Genomic DNA, 19384 nt, shown 5'->3' with positions numbered 1-19384 from the left:
CTCCATAGGAGACAAAGTTTGTAAAACTGATTTGTGGGTGTGGTGAGGGGTGTATTTATAGGCATTTTAATGTTTGGGAAACTTTGCCCCTCCTGGTAGGAATGTATATCCCATACGTCACTAGCTCATGGACTTTTGCTAATTACATGAAAGAAATCAGGGTTTTTGATATATGTACTCCAATTGATCACTGCATTGTAAAGAATCTGCTTACAATTTAAGCTTCCACCTACCTCTGTAGTTGACAGATACCCTTTGAAAAGCCACTAGCGTATGTTTATCATATGTCTTCTGCTGCAGCCAATAAGGAAAAACAGAATTTATGTTTACCTGATAAATTTCTTTCTCCAACGGTGTGTCCGGTCCACGGCGTCATCCTTACTTGTGGGATATTCTCTTCCCCAACAGGAAATGGCAAAGAGCCCAGCAAAGCTGGTCACATGATCCCTCCTAGGCTCCGCCTACCCCAGTCATTCGACCGACGTTAAGGAGGAATATTTGCATAGGAGAAACCATATGGTACCGTGGTGACTGTAGTTAAAGAAAATAAATTATCAGACCTGATTAAAAAACCAGGGCGGGCCGTGGACCGGACACACCGTTGGAGAAAGAAATTTATCAGGTAAACATAAATTCTGTTTTCTCCAACATAGGTGTGTCCGGTCCACGGCGTCATCCTTACTTGTGGGAACCAATACCAAAGCTTTAGGACACGGATGAAGGGAGGGAGCAAATCAGGTCACCTAAATGGAAGGCACCACGGCTTGCAAAACCTTTCTCCCAAAAATAGCCTCAGAAGAAGCAAAAGTATCAAACTTGTAAAATTTGGTAAAAGTGTGCAGTGAAGACCAAGTCGCTGCCCTACATATCTGATCAACAGAAGCCTCGTTCATGAAGGCCCATGTGGAAGCCACAGCCCTAGTGGAATGAGCTGTGATTCTTTCGGGAGGCTGCCGTCCGGCAGTCTCGTAAGCCAATCTGATGATGCTTTTAATCCAAAAAGAGAGAGAGGTAGAAGTTGCTTTTTGACCTCTCCTTTTACCTGAATAAACAACAAACAAGGAAGATGTTTGTCTAAAATCCTTTGTAGCATCTAAATAGAATTTTAGAGCGCGAACAACATCCAAATTGTGCAACAAACGTTCCTTCTTTGAAACTGGTTTTGGACACAGAGAAGGTACGATAATCTCCTGGTTAATGTTTTTGTTAGAAACAACTTTTGGAAGAAAACCAGGTTTAGTACGTAAAACCACCTTATCTGCATGGAACACCAGATAAGGAGGAGAACACTGCAGAGCAGATAATTCTGAGACTCTTCTAGCAGAAGAAATCGCAACTAAAAACAAAACTTTCCAAGATAATAACTTAATATCAACGGAATGTAAGGGTTCAAACGGAACCCCCTGAAGAACTGAAAGAACTAAATTGAGACTCCAAGGAGGAGTCAAAGGTTTGTAAACAGGCTTGATTCTAACCAGAGCCTGAACAAAGGCTTGAACATCTGGCACAGCTGCCAGCTTTTTGTGAAGTAATACCGACAAGGCAGAAATCTGTCCCTTCAGGGAACTAGCAGATAATCCTTTTTCCAATCCTTCTTGAAGGAAGGATAGAATCCTAGGAATCTTAACCTTGTCCCAAGGGAATCCTTTAGATTCACACCAACAGATATATTTTTTCCAAATTTTGTGGTAAATCTTTCTAGTTACAGGCTTTCTGGCCTGAACAAGAGTATCGATAACAGAATCTGAGAATCCTCGCTTCGATAAAATCAAGCGTTCAATCTCCAAGCAGTCAGCTGGAGTGAAACCAGATTCGGATGTTCGAACGGACCCTGAACAAGAAGGTCTCGTCTCAAAGGTAGCTTCCAAGGTGGAGCCGATGACATATTCACCAGATCTGCATACCAAGTCCTGCGTGGCCACGCAGGAGCTATCAAGATCACCGACGCCCTCTCCTGATTGATCCTGGCTACCAGCCTGGGGATGAGAGGAAATGGCGGGAACACATAAGCTAGTTTGAAGGTCCAAGGTGCTACTAGTGCATCCACTAGAGCCGCCTTGGGATCCCTGGATCTGGCCCCGTAGCAAGGAACTTTGAAGTTCTGACGAGAAGCCATCAGATCCATGTCTGGAATGCCCCACAGGTGAGTGACTTGGGCAAAGATTTCCGGATGGAGTTCCCACTCCCCCGGATGCAATGTCTGACGACTCAGAAAATCCGCTTCCCAATTTTCCACTCCTGGGATGTGGATAGCAGACAGGTGGCAGGAGTGAGACTCCGCCCATAGAATGATTTTGGTCACTTCTTCCATCGCTAGGGAACTCCTTGTTCCCCCCTGATGGTTGATGTACGCAACAGTTGTCATGTTGTCTGATTGAAACCGTATGAACTTGGTCCTCGCTAGCCGAGGCCAGGCCTTGAGAGCATTGAATATCGCTCTCAGTTCCAGAATATTTATCGGTAGAAGAGATTCTTCCCGAGACCAAAGACCCTGAGCTTTCAGGGATCCCCAGACCGCGCCCCAGCCCATCAGACTGGCGTCGGTCGTGACAATGACCCACTCTGGTCTGCGGAACGTCATCCCTTGAGACAGATTGTCCAGGGACAGCCACCAACGGAGTGAGTCTCTGGTCCTCTGATTTACTTGTATCTTCGGAGACAAGTCTGTATAGTCCCCATTCCACTGACTGAGCATGCACAGTTGTAATGGTCTTAGATGAATGCGCGCAAAAGGAACTATGTCCATCGCCGCTACCATCAACCCGATCACTTCCATGCACTGAGCTATGGAAGGAAGAGGAACGGAATGAAGTATCCGACAAGAGTCTAGAAGTTTTGTTTTTCTGGCCTCTGTTAGAAAGATCCTCATTTCTAAAGAGTCTATAATTGTTCCCAAGAAGGGAACCCTTGTTGACGGGGATAGAGAACTCTTTTCCACGTTCACTTTCCAGCCGTGAGATCTGAGAAAGGCCAGGACAATGTCCGTGTGAGCCTTTGCTTGAGGAAGGGACGACGCTTGAATCAGAATGTCGTCCAGGTAAGGTACTACTGCAATGCCCCTTGGTCTTAGCACCGCTAGAAGGGAGCCTAGTACCTTTGTGAAAATCCTTGGAGCAGTGGCTAATCCGAAAGGAAGCGCCACGAACTGGTAATGTTTGTCCAGGAATGCAAACCTTAGGAACCGATGATGTTCCTTGTGGATAGGAATATGTAGATACGCATCCTTTAAATCCACCGTGGTCATGAATTGACCCTCCTGGATGGAAGGAAGAATAGTTCGAATGGTTTCCATCTTGAAAGATGGAACCTTGAGAAACTTGTTTAAGATCTTGAGATCTAAGATTGGTCTGAACGTTCCCTCTTTTTTGGGAACTATGAACAGATTGGAGTAGAACCCCATCCCTTGTTCTCTTAGTGGAACAGGATGAATCACTCCCATTTTTAACAGGTCTTCTACACAATGTAAGAACGCCTGTCTTTTTATGTGGTCTGAAGACAACTGAGACCTGTGGAACCTCCCCCTTGGGGGAAGTCCCTTGAATTCCAGAAGATAACCCTGGGAGACTATTTCTAGCGCCCAAGGATCCAGAACATCTCTTGCCCAAGCCTGAGCGAAGAGAGAGAGTCTGCCCCCCACCAGATCCGGTCCCGGATCGGGGGCCAATATTTCATGCTGTCTTGGTAGCAGTGGCAGGCTTCTTGGCCTGCTTTCCCTTGTTCCAGCCTTGCATTGGTCTCCAAGCTGGCTTGGCTTGAGAAGTATTACCCTCTTGCTTAGAGGACGTAGCACTTTGGGCTGGTCCGTTTTTACGAAAGGGACGAAAATTGGGTCTATTTTTCGCCTTGAAAGGCCGATCCTGAGGAAGGGCGTGGCCCTTACCCCCAGTGATATCCGAGATAATCTCTTTCAAGTCAGGGCCAAACAGCGTTTTCCCCTTGAAAGGAATGTTTAGTAGCTTGTTCTTGGAAGACGCGTCAGCCGACCAAGATTTCAACCAAAGCGCTCTGCGCGCCACAATAGCAAACCCAGAATTCTTAGCCGCTAACCTAGCCAATTGCAAAGTGGCGTCTAGGGTGAAAGAATTAGCCAATTTGAGAGCATTGATTCTGTCCATAATCTCCTCATAAGGAGGAGAATCACTATCGAGCGCCTTTATCAGTTCATCAAACCAGAAACATGCGGCTGTAGTGACAGGGACAATGCATGAAATTGGTTGTAGAAGGTAACCCTGCTGAACAAACATCTTTTTAAGCAAACCTTCTAATTTTTTATCCATAGGATCTTTGAAAGCACAACTATCCTCTATGGGTATAGTGGTGCGTTTGTTTAAAGTAGAAACCGCTCCCTCGACCTTGGGGACTGTCTGCCATAAGTCCTTTCTGGGGTCGACCATAGGAAACAATTTTTTAAATATGGGGGGAGGGACGAAAGGAATACCGGGCCTTTCCCATTCTTTATTAACAATGTCCGCCACCCGCTTGGGTATAGGAAAAGCTTCTGGGAGCTCCGGCACCTCTAGGAACTTGTCCATTTTACATAGTTTCTCTGGGATGACCAACTTTTCACAATCATCCAGAGTGGATAATACCTCCTTAAGCAGAATGCGGAGATGTTCCAACTTAAATTTAAATGCAATTACATCAGGTTCAGCCTGTTGAGAAATGTTCCCTGAATCAGTAATTTCTCCCTCAGACAAAACCTCCCTGGCCCCCTCAGATTGGGTTAGGGGCCCTTCAGAGATATTAATATCAGCGTCGTCATGCTCTTCAGTAACTAAAACAGAGCAGCCACGCTTACGCTGACAAGGGTTCATTTTGGCTAAAATGTTTTTGACAGAATTATCCATTACAGCCGTTAATTGTTGCATAGTAAGCAGTATTGGCGCGCTAGATGTACTAGGGGCCTCCTGAGTGGGCAAAACTCGTGTAGACGAAGGAGGGAATGATGCAGTACCATGCTTACTCCCCTCACTTGAGGAATCATCTTGGGCATCATTGTCATTATCACATAAATCACATTTATTTAAATGAGCAGGAATTCTGGCTTCCCCACATTCAGAACACAGTCTATCTGGTAGTTCAGACATGTTAAACAGGCATAAACTTGATAATAAAGTACAAAAAACGTTTTAAAATAAAACCGTTACTGTCACTTTAAATTTTAAACTGAACACACTTTATTACTGCAATTGCGAAAAAACATGAAGGAATTGTACAAAATTCACCAAATTTTCACCACAGTGTCTTAAAGCCTTAAAAGTATTGCACACCAAATTTGGAAGCTTTAACCCTTAAAATAACGGAACCGGAGCCGTTTTAACACTTTAACCCCTTTACAGTCCCTGGTATCTGCTTTGCTGAGACCCAACCAAGCCCAAAGGGGAATACGATACCAAATGACGCCTTCAGAAAGTCTTTTCTAAGTATCAGAGCTCCTCTCACATGCGACTGCATGCCATGCCTCTCAAAAACAAGTGCGCCACACCGGCGCGAAAATGAGGCTCTGCTTATGCTTTGGGAAAGCCCCAGAGAAATAAGGTGTCTAATACAGTGCCTGCCGATATTATAATATCAATAAACCCAGATAAAATGATTCCTCAAAGCTAAATATGTTTTAAAACTGAATCGATTTAGCCCAGAAAAGTCTACAATCTTAATAAGCCCTTGTGAAGCCCTTATTTACCATCGTATAAACATGGCTTACCGGATCCCATAGGGAAAAAATGACAGCTTCCAGCATTACATCGTCTTGTTAGAATGTGTCATACCTCAAGCAGCAAGAGACTGCACACTGTTCCCCCAACTGAAGTTAATTGCTCTCAACAGTCCTGTGTGGAACAGCCATGGATTTTAGTTACGGTGCTAAAATCATTTTCCTCATACAAACAGAAATCTTCATCCCTTTTCTGTTTCTGAGTAAATAGTACATACCAGCACTATTTTAAAATAACAAACTCTTGATTGAATAATAAAAACTACAGTTAAACACTAAAAAACTCTAAGCCATCTCCGTGGAGATGTTGCCTGTACAACGGCAAAGAGAATGACTGGGGTAGGCGGAGCCTAGGAGGGATCATGTGACCAGCTTTGCTGGGCTCTTTGCCATTTCCTGTTGGGGAAGAGAATATCCCACAAGTAAGGATGACGCCGTGGACCGGACACACCTATGTTGGAGAAACATAAATGGGCTTCTGCTATGATCAAGTGATAACTATGTAGGATGGTAAGGGTATGATTTCCACAGAATGCACTATGGCTTCTCTGGAGGAGTGGAAATGTGCTATTTAAATTACAGGAAGAGTAGTGGGAATAAATCACGAAGATTTTTTTGATTAAACTTTGAGGAATTGCATTTTGGATTTAATGTTCCTTTAAGGTTTTGGGAGCAAATGTGAAATAAGAGGGCAAGTAATGAACATGAATCTTCTTAGCAATGCGAACATCCTAGAATAAAATGGTTATTGCTAAAAATCAGTGATCTTGGAGAGAATGGCATCTAAAATAGGGAAAGCAGTTCTTTTCTTTGGCTGACATTTTTATAAGCATGGACTATTAAAATAACAAATCTCATTTGCTAATCTGAGAAAAGTAAACTGTAAGACTTTTGCAAATCATTTAGGTGGTGTGGTTCTTATAACCTCCTAAGGACCTTTATATTAATTATCTTTAGCCCTTGTCAAAGCATCTCAGCATGGGACCTCTGAGATACCCAAACTAAAAAAAAAAAATGTATAATGTGTGGGCAAGGAGCATATCTGACTCCAGATTGGCTTGATGAACCAGAAGTGAGCATAGTATTTAAAAAATGAACTGCTGATTTAAAAGGAACATGAAACTGCTGAGTACAATTAGTCACCATGCTATTCTTCCTCCTGTGCTTGCAGCTGTCTTCAAAATCGTTATCTAATTTTAACCCCTTACAATTATCAGTTTGTGAAGATCTGCATTTCACACTGGATCCCAACATCTTGGAGTTTATATTATTTAACATTTAAACTGTGCAAAAAAGGAAAGAAAAAAAAAAAAAAAACTTTGTCCCTCTATTATATGAGCTAAACTGAAGTGAAAAGGTACAGCTGTGAAAAAAGCAGATCTGTGAAAGTGCACTGCTCCTACCACAGGATGCAATAATACGTGAGCTACAAGGTGGCGGCGCCCGGTATAAAATGCAGAGCTTTACCAACTGAATTCTATAATGAGGCAAAATTAGAGAATGGCTTTAACCCCTTTGTGACAACATCAAAGTGTTAACATCGGAGCAAAGTTCCGACGTAAAAACTTGCTGCAAAAATGAAATCACGTGATTGTCAACGTGATCATGTGATCTCAAGGCCGGGATCAGATCATGGGGGACTGCCTACGCTGCTAGGCACCCCCCCCCCCAGTCCAATTCTTGCTTACGTCAAAGGGGGAGGCTGCAGGACGCCATATAAGGTAGGATGTTCAATGCTGTCCTAATGGTGTTAAAGCCCAGCTCTGTTAGAATGGCATGGAACGTCCAAACGGCATGAAGTGGTTAAAGAGTTGCATGTACAGGAGGGAAACCAATAGCATGGTGAATAGTAACCATGCTACTACTGTAGTTGTACCCAGCAGTTAAATGTCCCTTTAACATTCTACTAATTGATGTAAGAGTACAACTGCTAAGCAATTGATGTGTGATTAGCAGTCAGTGCATCAATAGAAAAGTTCATATTTAATAAAAGGTATAAGTCCAATCAATAGGTGAACGATGGCAACGATGGTAACGATGGTAAGTCTGATCAATGAGGCAATATAAATAAGGAACATAAAACTACGGATGTCAACTAGTATGTGTCTACCTATTATAGAGTAGAACTTGCATGTACTTTACGTTAGAAAAGCACTCCTTGGATATAGTTGAAAGCCCAAGAGTTTTTAAAAGGAAACTAATAAAAGTAAACACCCTATTTAACAGGTTACTTCATAATTGCTTGGAGAAATTCTTGATTCTAACCCTACTCCAAAGGAAGTTGGGAGTTGAAAAGGATCAAAAGAATCGACCCTAGACTACTGTGTGTTTAACCGCACACACACACAGTAGAAATACCGCTCAGGAATAACAGAGCACTGCTGGTCCCGAATGGAAAACACTGCTGATCTAATCAGCAGCACTAGTTCCACATCTGAGTTCTGCGCCCAGCGCTGCTGATTGGATATTGGGGTAATGTGCTCAGGACCAGAAGTGCTATTCGAGCCCCGAGCAGTATTTCTACTGTGTGTTTAACCCCTAGTAATCTAGGTTCAATAGTTTTAAAATAACATGCTACAACAGATTAGAGCATGTAATTATTTGAGTATAATGGCACTTTAAGATGCCATTAATAATGGTTTTAATTCAGTTGTTGGGGAGGAAAAAATGCAAGACATTTTTAGACTGTAAAGAATACACTTGAATATTAAATATACATAAGACTATATAAAATATTGCACCAGGATTACGTAAATGGCGTTCAAACCTTTCTTCTTAATTGTTTGCGTTTCCGTTGTTTTCCATCCTCTTTGCCGTTCTCCTCTTCAGAGCTGCTACACATTCTCCGTGTTGTCTGCCTTGTCTTCCTTTTGGGAGGTTGAAGATTAATCCCAGCATCTGCAGTCCAGTCTGAATAGTCGCTTGAAGACTCACTAAAAAGCAGCATTAAAATAGTAAACAATTATAAAATAAAGACAAGGGTATTTCCTTATATATCCAGTATGCACAGCAGCACTGAACCTACATGCAAAATAAATACTTTCCAGAAAGCACACTGCAAATTTTGCTACCAAAATTACTTTTTAAACTCCTTTTGGAAAAATCTATTGAATATTTATCTTCTCTTCTTTTCCAGTTGGGCACCAATATAAATAAGATCCTGCCCTGATCAAGCAATCACTGTGTTGAACTGTGCAGGGATAGAATTATTGATCCTGCAGGATCTACTACAGGTTCTCTAGAAGAATAGAAAAAAATCCACTTTTCACAAGAAGTGATAACATAGTAAGTATTTTTTTTTAACGTTATGACAGGAATTCAATTGTGAGTTTAAAAGAACATTAAACATCTCTTACTTTTGTGTTTGACTCACACTTCCTAGAGATCAAAAAGCAAATTCTGTAACCTGCAGATACTGCAAACCAAATGGCCGGTTTAGGCAATTTGCAGAATTTTAAAAGCGTAAAAGGGACATTAAACTGCTGTACATAACTACAAAAGAATTAGGGATGCACCGAAATGAAAACTCAGGATGCCCCTGGCCGAAAACTGAAACCGAAATTTTTATTATTATTTTTTTTAAACTACAGTGTGTGTGTGTGTAGCTCAGAGAGCTTGTAGGGTGGAAAGCACCAACAAATGGGCGTGGTCACTTATATAGGTATTCAACTTACCAAATGAACCTGAGCCGTTATACCAGTATAGTCAACGCGTTTCGGTCCCTTGGGACATTTTTCAAGACTGGTGCCCAGGGACCGAAACGCATTGGCTATACTGGTATAACGGCTCAGGTTCATTTGGTAAGTTGAATACCTATATTATTCATATTTAGTAGCATTATTGCACTATGTTTATTTCTATTCCCTTTTAGGATATCCTAAAGGTTTTTACTACTGTATTCTCTACACGTCATCTACTATTATTCACAAAAACGTTAATTATCCACTATTATTCATAACAAAACGTTACTAATGTGGTTTAATTCTTCTAAGAAGAGGAACAATCATTCCCACTATCACTATATGGGTCATCATATGGGATATCACATTTAGGAATACAACACTAATTGCACAGCAATTTATTTTTATTTTATTTTTTTATTTTCATCTTCATTTTTATTTTTCAGTTTTAGATGTACACCTTATTTCTCTATATAGTTATCTATATAGTTTGTTATATATATTTTTTACCATTTTTTTACCAATTTTTGTATTTTCACTTTCATTTTTGCACCACTTTTTGGGTCATTTTTTCAACTTTTTTTTTTTTCTTTTCCCCTTTGTTCACATTTTTTTCAACATAGGTATATATATATATATATATATATATATATATATATATATATATTTATTTATTTATACATTTTTTGTTTGGATTTTTTATTGCATCTAAACCACTCATCACGGATCTGTTGTACCCAAGTTCATGGAAATATTAGCCATCTGTAACCTTCAATCTGGACTGTATAGACTTTTAGACTTTCTCATCACTGTCCATTGAGGACACTTATTGGACCGATTAAGTCCGGACCAATAGCTACCTTTTCAATCATACAATAGGAACCTTATATATATTCCTATCCAATCAGCCATTGTTTTTAGCATGATCTTTTAGTTTGATGCATTAGCCCATGATGTTTTAGCTTGATGTATTAGCCTTTTGATGTACTAGCTATATATTATTCATTTTTTACCAACTACTCTCTTTGATGTATTAACTCTATATGTTTTTTAATATTTTATGCATTTTTATGAATCGTCTTCACTAATGTGTAGCATAATAAATTGTATTTTATACTACATCTATTGATACATATCTACTAGCACCACATCTTTAGCCACATATCTTTGGGATCCACCTTAAGCTATTAACCCCCTTCTAGGGTTACCATAGCACTTCCTCTAAGCATTCTTTCTCTATTCATATTTGGGGTCCTGTTGGGAGACCTCGCTTTATACGAGGAGTAGTTTGTGTGGCACATATTTTTGGCGCTGACGATACTATCTGTAATCTATCATTCTTGTTTTTGGGTGTAGTTATCCGTGCGATAGGCATGGCTGCACATGATCGTCTCATCGTATCTCTGACTAGTTCCTGGTTCGGGTCTCACATTGACCTGTCAGATTATATGTCCGGAGCCCCAAATGGAGTCTGCCTGTCGCCTATCACCAGGACCACCGGACTTAGCTACAACCTTACATGCAAGGTGGTTATAGAAAGTTACTGTGCTTTTTTGCATACACTGTCTGGTGGGTGCTAATTTGTACCAACTGTGTGCGAGCTTGGGGCTTATGCATATATAGTGTGCACGCATATTTGACTCAGGCAAATAGAATGTCTACGCACATGAGGCTGATGTATGAGCACTGTATATAAGGCTTATACATATTCACTGTGTGTGCTTAGGGCTGTGTCTGATAATATCAAGTGTTTATAAACATGTTACGTATCCTCCTTTGAAAACTGTATTCAGAACTTTGGTTTCCTTCTTTAAAAACATAATTTATGTGAGAACTTGATAAATTCATTTCTTTCATATTAGCAAGAGTCCATGAGCTAGTGACGTATGGGATATACATTCCTACCAGGAGGGGCAAAGTTTCCCAAACCTCAAAATGCCTATAAATACACCCCTCAACACACCCACAATTCAGTTTAACGAATAGCCAAGAAGTGGGGTGATAAGAAAGGAGCGAAAGCATCAAAAATAAGGAATTGGAATAATTGTGCTTTATACAAAAAAATCATAACCACCACAAAAAAAGGGTGGGCCTCATGGACTCTTGCCAATATGAAAGAAATGAATTTATCAGGTAAGTTCTTACATAAATTATGTTTTCTTTCATGTAATTAGCAAGAGTCCATGAGCTAGTGACGTATGGGATAGCAGATACCCAAGATGTGGAACTTCCACGCATGAGTCACTAGAGAGGGAGGGATAAAATAAAGACAGCAAATTCCGCTGAAAAAGATCCACAACCCAAATCAAAAAAATGAAACAATAAGCAGAAGAATCAAACTGAAACAGCTGCCTGAAGTACTTTTCTACCAAAAACTGCTTCAGATGAAGAGAAAACATCAAAATGGTAGAATTTAGTAAAAGTATGCAAAGAAGACCAAGTTGCTGCTTTGCAAATCTGATCAACAGAAGCTTCATTCCTAAAAGCCCAGGAAGTAGAAACTGACCTAGTAGAATGAGCCGAAATCCTTTGAGGCGGGGACTTACCCGACTCCACATAAGCATGATGAATCAAAGACTTTAACCAAGATGCCAAAGAAATGGCAGAAGCCTTCTGACCTTTCCTGGAACCAGAAAAGATAACAAATAGACTAGAAGTCTTTCTGAAACCTTTAGTAGCTTCAACATATTTCAAAGCTCTAACCACATCCAAAGAATGTAAAGATCTCTCCAGAGAATTCTTAGGATTAGGACACAATGAAGGGACAACAATTTCTCTACTAATGTTAGAATTCAGAACTTTAGGTAAAAATTTAAATGAAGTCCGCAACACCGCCTTATCCTGATGAAAAATCAGAAAAGGAGATTCACAAGAAAGAGCAGATAACTCAGAAACTCTTCTAGCAGAAGAGATGGCAAAAAGGAACAAAAAACTTTCCAAGAAAGTAATTTAATATCCAGAGAATGCATAGGTTCAAACGGAGGAGCCTGTAAAGCCCTCAGAACCAAATTAAGACTCCAAGGAGGAGAGATTGACTTAATGACAGGCTTGATACGAAACAAAGCCTGTACAAAACAATGAATATCAGGAAGATTAGCAATCTTTCTGTGAAAAAGAACAGAAAGAGCAGAGATTTGTCCTTTCAAGGAACTTGCAGACAAACCCTTATCCAAACCTTCCTGAAGAAACTGTAAAATTCTTGGAATTCTAAAAGAATGCCAAGAGAATTTATGAGAAGAACACCAAGAAATGTAAGTCTTCCAGACTCTGTAATAAATCTTCCTAGATACAGATTTACGAGCCTGCAACATAGTATTAATCACTGAGTCAGAGAAACCTCTATGAGTAAGAATCAAGCGTTCAATCTCTATACCTTCAAATTTAATGATTTGAGATCCTGATGGAAAAATGGGCCTTGAGATAGAAGGTCTGGCCTTAACGGAAGAGTCCAAGGATGGCAACTGGCCATCCGAACGAGATCCGCATACCAAAACCTGTGAGGCCATGCTGGAGCCACCAGCAGTACAAACGAACGCTCCATTAGGATTTTGGAAATCACTTTTGGAAGAAGAACTAGAGGCGGAAATATATAAGCAGGTTGATAATTCCAGGGAAGCGACAACGCGTCCACTGCTTCCGCCTGAGGATCCCTGGATCTGGACAGATACCTGGGAAGTTTCTTGTTTAGATGAGAGGCCATCAGATCTATTTCTGGAAGTCCCCAGATTTGAACAATCTGAAGAAATACCTCAGAGTGAAGAGACCATTCGCCCGGATGTAGCGTCTGGCGACTGAGATAATCCGCTTCCCAATTGTCTATACCTGGAATGTGAACCGCAGAGATTAGACAAGAGCTGGATTCCGCCCATACAAGTATCCGAGATACTCCTTTCATAGCCTGAGGACTGTGAGTCCCTCCTTGATGATTGACATACGCCACAGTTGTGACATTGTCTGTCTGAAAACAAATAAACGATTCTCTCTTCAGATGAGGCCAGAACTGAAGAGCTCTGAAAATCGCACGGAGTTCCAAAATGTTGATTGGTAATCTCGCCTCCTGAGATTCCCAAACCCCCTGCGCTGTCAGAGATCCCCATACAGCTCCCAAACCTAAAAGACTCGCATCTGTTGAGATCACAGTCCAGGTTGGACGAACAAAAGAGGCCCCTTGAATTAAACGATGGTGATCCAACCACCAAGTCAGAGAAGATCGAACTTTGGGATTTAAGGATATTAATTGTGATATCTTTGTATAATCCCTGCACCATTGGTTCAGCATACAAAGCTGAAGAGGTCTCATGTGAAAACGAGCAAAAGGGATCGCGTCCGATGCAGCAGTCATGTGACCTAGAATTTCCATGCACAAAGCTACCGAAGGGAACGATTGAGACTGAAGGTTTCGACAAGCTGAAACTAATTTCAGACGTCTCTTTTCTGGTTAGAGACAAAGTCATGGACACTGAATCTATTTGGAAACCCAAAAAGGTTACCTTTGTCTGAGGAATCAAGGAACTCTTTGGTAAATTGATCCTCCAACCATGTCTTTGAAGAAACAACACAAGTTGATTCGTATGAGATTCTGCAAAATGTAAAGACTGAGCAAGTACCAAGCTATCGTCCAAATAAGGAAATACCGCAATACCCTGTTCTCTGATTACAGATAGAAGGGCACCGAGAACCTTTGAAAAGATCCTTGGAGCTGTTGCTAGGCCAAACGGAAGAGCAACAAACTGGTAATGCTTGTCTAGAAAAGAGAATCTCAGGAACTGATAGTGATCTGGATGAATTGGAATATGAAGATATGCATCCTGTAAGTTTATTGTGGACATATAATGCCCTTGCTTAACAAAAGGCAGAATAGTCCTTAGTGTCACCATTTTGAATGTTGGTATTCTTACATAACGATTCAATATTTTTAGATCCAGAACTAGTCTGAAGGAATTCTCTTTCTTTGGTACAATGAATAGATTTGAGTAAAACCCCAGACCCTGTTCCAGAACTGGAACTGGCATAATTACCCCAGCTGACTCTAGGTCTGAAAGACATTTCAGAGACGCCTGAGCCTTTACTGGGTTTACTGGGATGCGTGAGAGAAAAAAATCTTCTCACAGGCGGCCTTACCTTGAAACCTATTCTGTACCCTTGTGAAACAATGTTCTGAATCGAAAGACTGTGAATCGAATTGATCCAAACATCTTTGAAAAATCGTAACCTGCCCCCTACCAGCTGTGCTGGAATGAGGGCCGCACCTTCATGCAGATTTAGGAGCTGGTTTTGACTTTCGAAAAGGCTTGGATTTATTCCAGACTGGAGAAGGTTTCCAAACGGAAACTGTTCCTTTAGGGGAAGGGTCAGGCTTTTGTTCCTTATTCTGACGAAAGGAACGAAAACGATTAGCAGCCCTATATTTACCTTTAGATTTTCTGTCCTGAGGCAAAAAGGCTCCCTTCCCCCCAGTAACAGTTGAAATTATTGAATCCAACTGTGAACCAAATAATTTATTACCTTGGAAAGAAAGAGAAAGCAATGTTGACTTAGAAGTCATATCTGCATTCCAAGATTTAAGCCATAAAGCTCTTCTAGCTAAAATAGCTAAAGACATATACCTGACATCAACTCTAATGATATAAAAAATGGCATCACAAACAAAGTTATTAGCATGTTGAAGAAGTTTAACAATGCTATAAGCATTATGGTCTGACACTTGTTGCGCTAAAGCCTCCAACCAAAAAGTGGAAGCTGCAGCAACATCAGCCAAAGAAATAGCAGGCCTAAGAAGATTACCTGAACATAAATAAGCCTTCCTTAGAAAGGATTCAAGCTTCCTATCTAAAGGATCCTTAAACGAAGTACTATCTGCCGTAGGAATAGTAGTACGTTTAGCAAGAGTAGAGATAGCCCCATCAACTTTGGGGATTTTCTCCCAAAACTCTAATCTGTCAGATGGCAAAGGGTACAATTTTTTAAACCTTGGTGAAGGAGTAAATGAAGTACCCAGACTATTCCATTCCCTAGAAATTACTTCTGAAATAGCATCAGGAACTGGAAAAACTTCTGGAATAACTACATGAGGTTTAAAAACTGAATTTAAACGCTTATTAGTTGTAATATCAAGAGGACTAGACTCCTCCATATCTAATGCAATCAACACTTCTTTAAGTAAAGAACGAATAAATTCCATCTTAAATAAATATGAAGATTTATCAGTGTCAATATCTGAGGCAGAATTTTCTGAACCAGAGAGATCCTCATCAGAAATAGATAAGTCAGAATGATGGCGGTCATTTAAAAATTCATCTGAGATATGAGAAGTTTTAAAAGACCTTTTACGTTTACTGAAAGGAGGAATAACAGACAGAGCCTTCCTAATAGAATTAGAAACAAATTCTCTTACATTAACAGGAACATCCTGAACATTAGATGTTGAAGGAACAACAACAGGTAATGGATTATTACTAATGGAGACATTATCTGCGTTAGAAAGTTTATCATGACAACTAACACAAACTACAGCCGGAGGAACAGTTACCAAAAGTTTACAACAAATGCACTTAGCTTTGGTAGAACCAACATCAGGCAGCGTCTTTCCAGAAGTAGATTCTGATCCAGGGTCAGGTTGTGACATCTTGCAATATGTAATAGAAAAAACAACATATAAAGCAAAATTATCAAATTCCTTAAATGACAGTTTCAGGAATGGGAAAAAATGCAAAACAAACAAGCCTCTAGCAACCAGAAGCAACAAAAAAATGAGACTAAAATAATGTGAAAAAAACTGGCGCCAAGTATGACGCCCACTTTTTTTGGCGCCAAGTAGGATGCCCACATGTTTTGGCGCCAAAAAACGACGCCCAAATTTTTGGCGCAAAAAAACGTCTAACACACATGCGTCAAAAATGACGCACCCACGTGAAAACTTCCGGCGTCAACTATGGTGCCGGAAATGACGAAATTTTGCGTCAAAAAAGGTCGCCCGTAATAAATTGAAGCATTTTCTGCCCCCGCAAGACTAACAGCCCGCAAGGAAAAAAGTCAATTTGAAAATTTCAAGGTAAGAAAAAATATTTATTCATATGCATTTTCCCAAAAAATGAAACCGACAGTCTGAAAGAAGGAATACTGATTATCCTGAATCAAGGCAAATATAAGTTTAAAACATATATTTAGAACTTTACATATAAAGTGCCCAACCATAGCTTTGAGTGTCATAAATAGAAATAAGATTTACTTACCCCAAGACACTCATCTACATATAGTAGATAGCCAAACCAGTACTGAAACGAGAATCAGTAGAGGTAATGGTATATAAGAGTATATCGTCGATCTGAAAAGGGAGGTAGGAGAAGAAATCTCTACTACCGATAACAGAGAACCTATGAAAAAGATCCCCTAGAGGAAGACCATGGTATTCAAATAGGCAATACTCTCTTCACATCCCTCTGACATTCACTGCACTCTGAGAGGAAAACCTGCTGCGAAGCGCATATCAACGTAGAAATCTAGCACAAACTTACTTCACCACCTCCATGGGAGGCAAAGTTTGTAAAACTGAATTCTGGGTGTGGTGAGGGGTGTATTTATAGGCATTTTGAGGTTTGGGAAACTTTGCCCCTCCTGGTAGGAATGTATATCCCATACGTCACTAGCGCATGGACTCTTGCTAATTACATGAAAGAAAAAGAAAAAAAAAAAAAAAAAAGGGCACTGCTGGTTTCAAATATCATCATGTCATGGTACTTATGTGTGTGCTCTGTGTACCATGCCAGTGCTGTGCTGCTCACCTTATGCTAAGGATAGACATTTAACTCAATAGAACAGGGGAGGGCTGTACATTTTTAGCCATATTGGTCCTCTTTGGGCCAAAATTGGAATTGCACATTTACGGCGGCCCAAATTTTGGTGCATCGCTAGTATTCTTTATTTAGTTCTGTGTAACAGAATCAGATTTAACCATTTTTTTTTTTATTTTTTTTTACCCATTGTCAAAATAAAGTATAGTCCTAGAAAACTATTATTATATGCAAAACAGTAAGTCAAGTAATGAACTGAAACAGCAGCTCTAGGCTGGCATCAAATTTGAAATATGCTACACAATTTTAGCGAAAATAAAAGGCAAAAAAACGAAAAACAAAATAACCAAAAATGCCATCTTCGGCCGAAACTTTCTGCGGCCGAAATTTCGGTGCATTCCTAAAAAGAATAGTAACTACTCACTATGTTATTGTATTTCATCCTGTTTCTGCAGCTCTTTACAAAAGAGTTCCCCTGTTTTCATAGCTTAAAGGTGCCAGATACTGAAGCTCTGCCTCTTTGTACTGGGGCTGCCATCTTGGAGCTCAGGTATTCTCACAGCTTGTAACAGAAGCAGTGCTCACTAACAGATCAGTAATATTGTCCTTTTTTTACAGCTGTATAATGTGCTTCAGGTTAGTGTGCACGATACATCATGTGAGCTTTACATTTTTTACATTTACAAAAAAATATATCTAAAAATAAAAATCACTCCACAATAATAGAGCAATGCAGCCATGGAAAGAAAAATGTAAAGCTCCTGATTTGTGTAATGCATCCTAACCTAAAGCTCATTATCCAGCTTTAAAATACTAGGCAATATCACTTAACGTGCACAGATTCTGTCAAATACCTAAGCTCCAAGATTGCAGCATCCGGTACAGAGGTGGAGCTTCAGTATCTGGCACCTTTAAGCTATTAAAACAGGATAACAGTGGAGAATACCAGACCGTACAAAATTTCCATAGCTACTTCATACTGCTAGGATATACAACATTTTTAGAGCCGGACCTGGGGACCTGATGGTAAAAAAAAAAACAACTTCTGAGGAAAATTGTTTAGATTAATTGTTTAACTTTATCACATTGACGCTGATATTGTTTTCCATTTTTAACACGTAATTGAAGACATCTGAGCAAGGGACTCATTACTCACATAACTGATAGACATGAATGGAATGTTAGCACTTACTGTATGGACTATATCAGTAGGATGTATTTTTACCTATGTCTTCATGTATTGTGCAAATCATTAATAAAAAAAAACAATAAAAAAAAAAAAAAACAGGATAACAGATTTGTAAAGAGCTGCAGGAACAAGAAAAATTGCAATAATATAGTGAGTAGTAAACATACTAGGGTAGTTGTGCTTAGCAATTTAATGTCCCTTTAAAGGGACATTAAACACTAAATACAATTTCTAAAGATAGTATTGAGGTTATTCCCTGCCTCACTCTAGTCATGGGTGCCACCATTTTGAAGTTTACCTTTTATTACATTCTAATACTGACCTGCATGCACATGTGCAGTGTAACCTAGGTTCCAACATGGCAGCACCCCTGATTAGATGATTAGAGGAAGGTGCTTGAAATCCATTTAGTGTTTAATATACCTTTAGGTTACAGGTTTTTCTTTTTGGACTTCCTAGGGAGCGTGGGACAAAGCACAAGTTTTATACAAAACCAACAGGTGTTTAATGTCCCTTGATTTATTTGTTAGTTGGCATCTTCTGCGTCGGTTCCTAATTTTGTATTGTGGTTTGCCAATGTAAATTACCCAAGTTCTGCTGGCTGCTGTTTATTCACAAGGCATAGCGCTAAAAACAAGGCTATGTCACTTTCCAATTGTAAACTTAATAGCACTAGAATAAAAATCTCCATGTAACAACATACATTTTTGTTGTTAATACCAAAAGGAAAATATAAATGATTAGCCAATTAATTTCTTTTTTTTACAAAACAAAGATATTAACCAAGGTTTATCTAGTCATTTTAACCTAGGATCTGTTTGTATTGGCTCTCAAATAAAGATAAAAAGGGATATCAATCTTTACAGAGTATAACCATATGACTGGGACTGACTTCACATTTGTGATGTTAAATGTATCTTGGTATAAATTTGTAATTTAAAATTAAAACAAATTGCTAAATGTGATTATCATCCTAAAATAAGCCTTATATTTAAGTAGAGTAGTTCAAGAT

The 19384-nt window shown here is 39.7% G+C and overlaps 1 protein-coding gene across 1 annotated transcript in view; it reads right to left on the bottom strand.

Annotated features, from left to right (window-relative positions):
* Positions 1–19384, bottom strand: part of BRWD3 (bromodomain and WD repeat domain containing 3) — a 466754-nt gene that overhangs the window by 347444 nt on the left and 99926 nt on the right. The window contains exon 23 of the mRNA XM_053715025.1: positions 8481–8646. Within this exon, the coding sequence (XP_053571000.1) occupies positions 8481–8646 (166 nt within the window). The remainder of the gene's footprint in view (positions 1–8480; positions 8647–19384) is intronic.

The sequence above is a fragment of the Bombina bombina genome, chromosome 1 (genome assembly GCF_027579735.1).
Source record: "Bombina bombina isolate aBomBom1 chromosome 1, aBomBom1.pri, whole genome shotgun sequence".
Classification (NCBI taxonomy): domain Eukaryota; kingdom Metazoa; phylum Chordata; class Amphibia; order Anura; family Bombinatoridae; genus Bombina; species Bombina bombina.
This window is presented reverse-complemented; position numbering and strand designations above follow the sequence as displayed.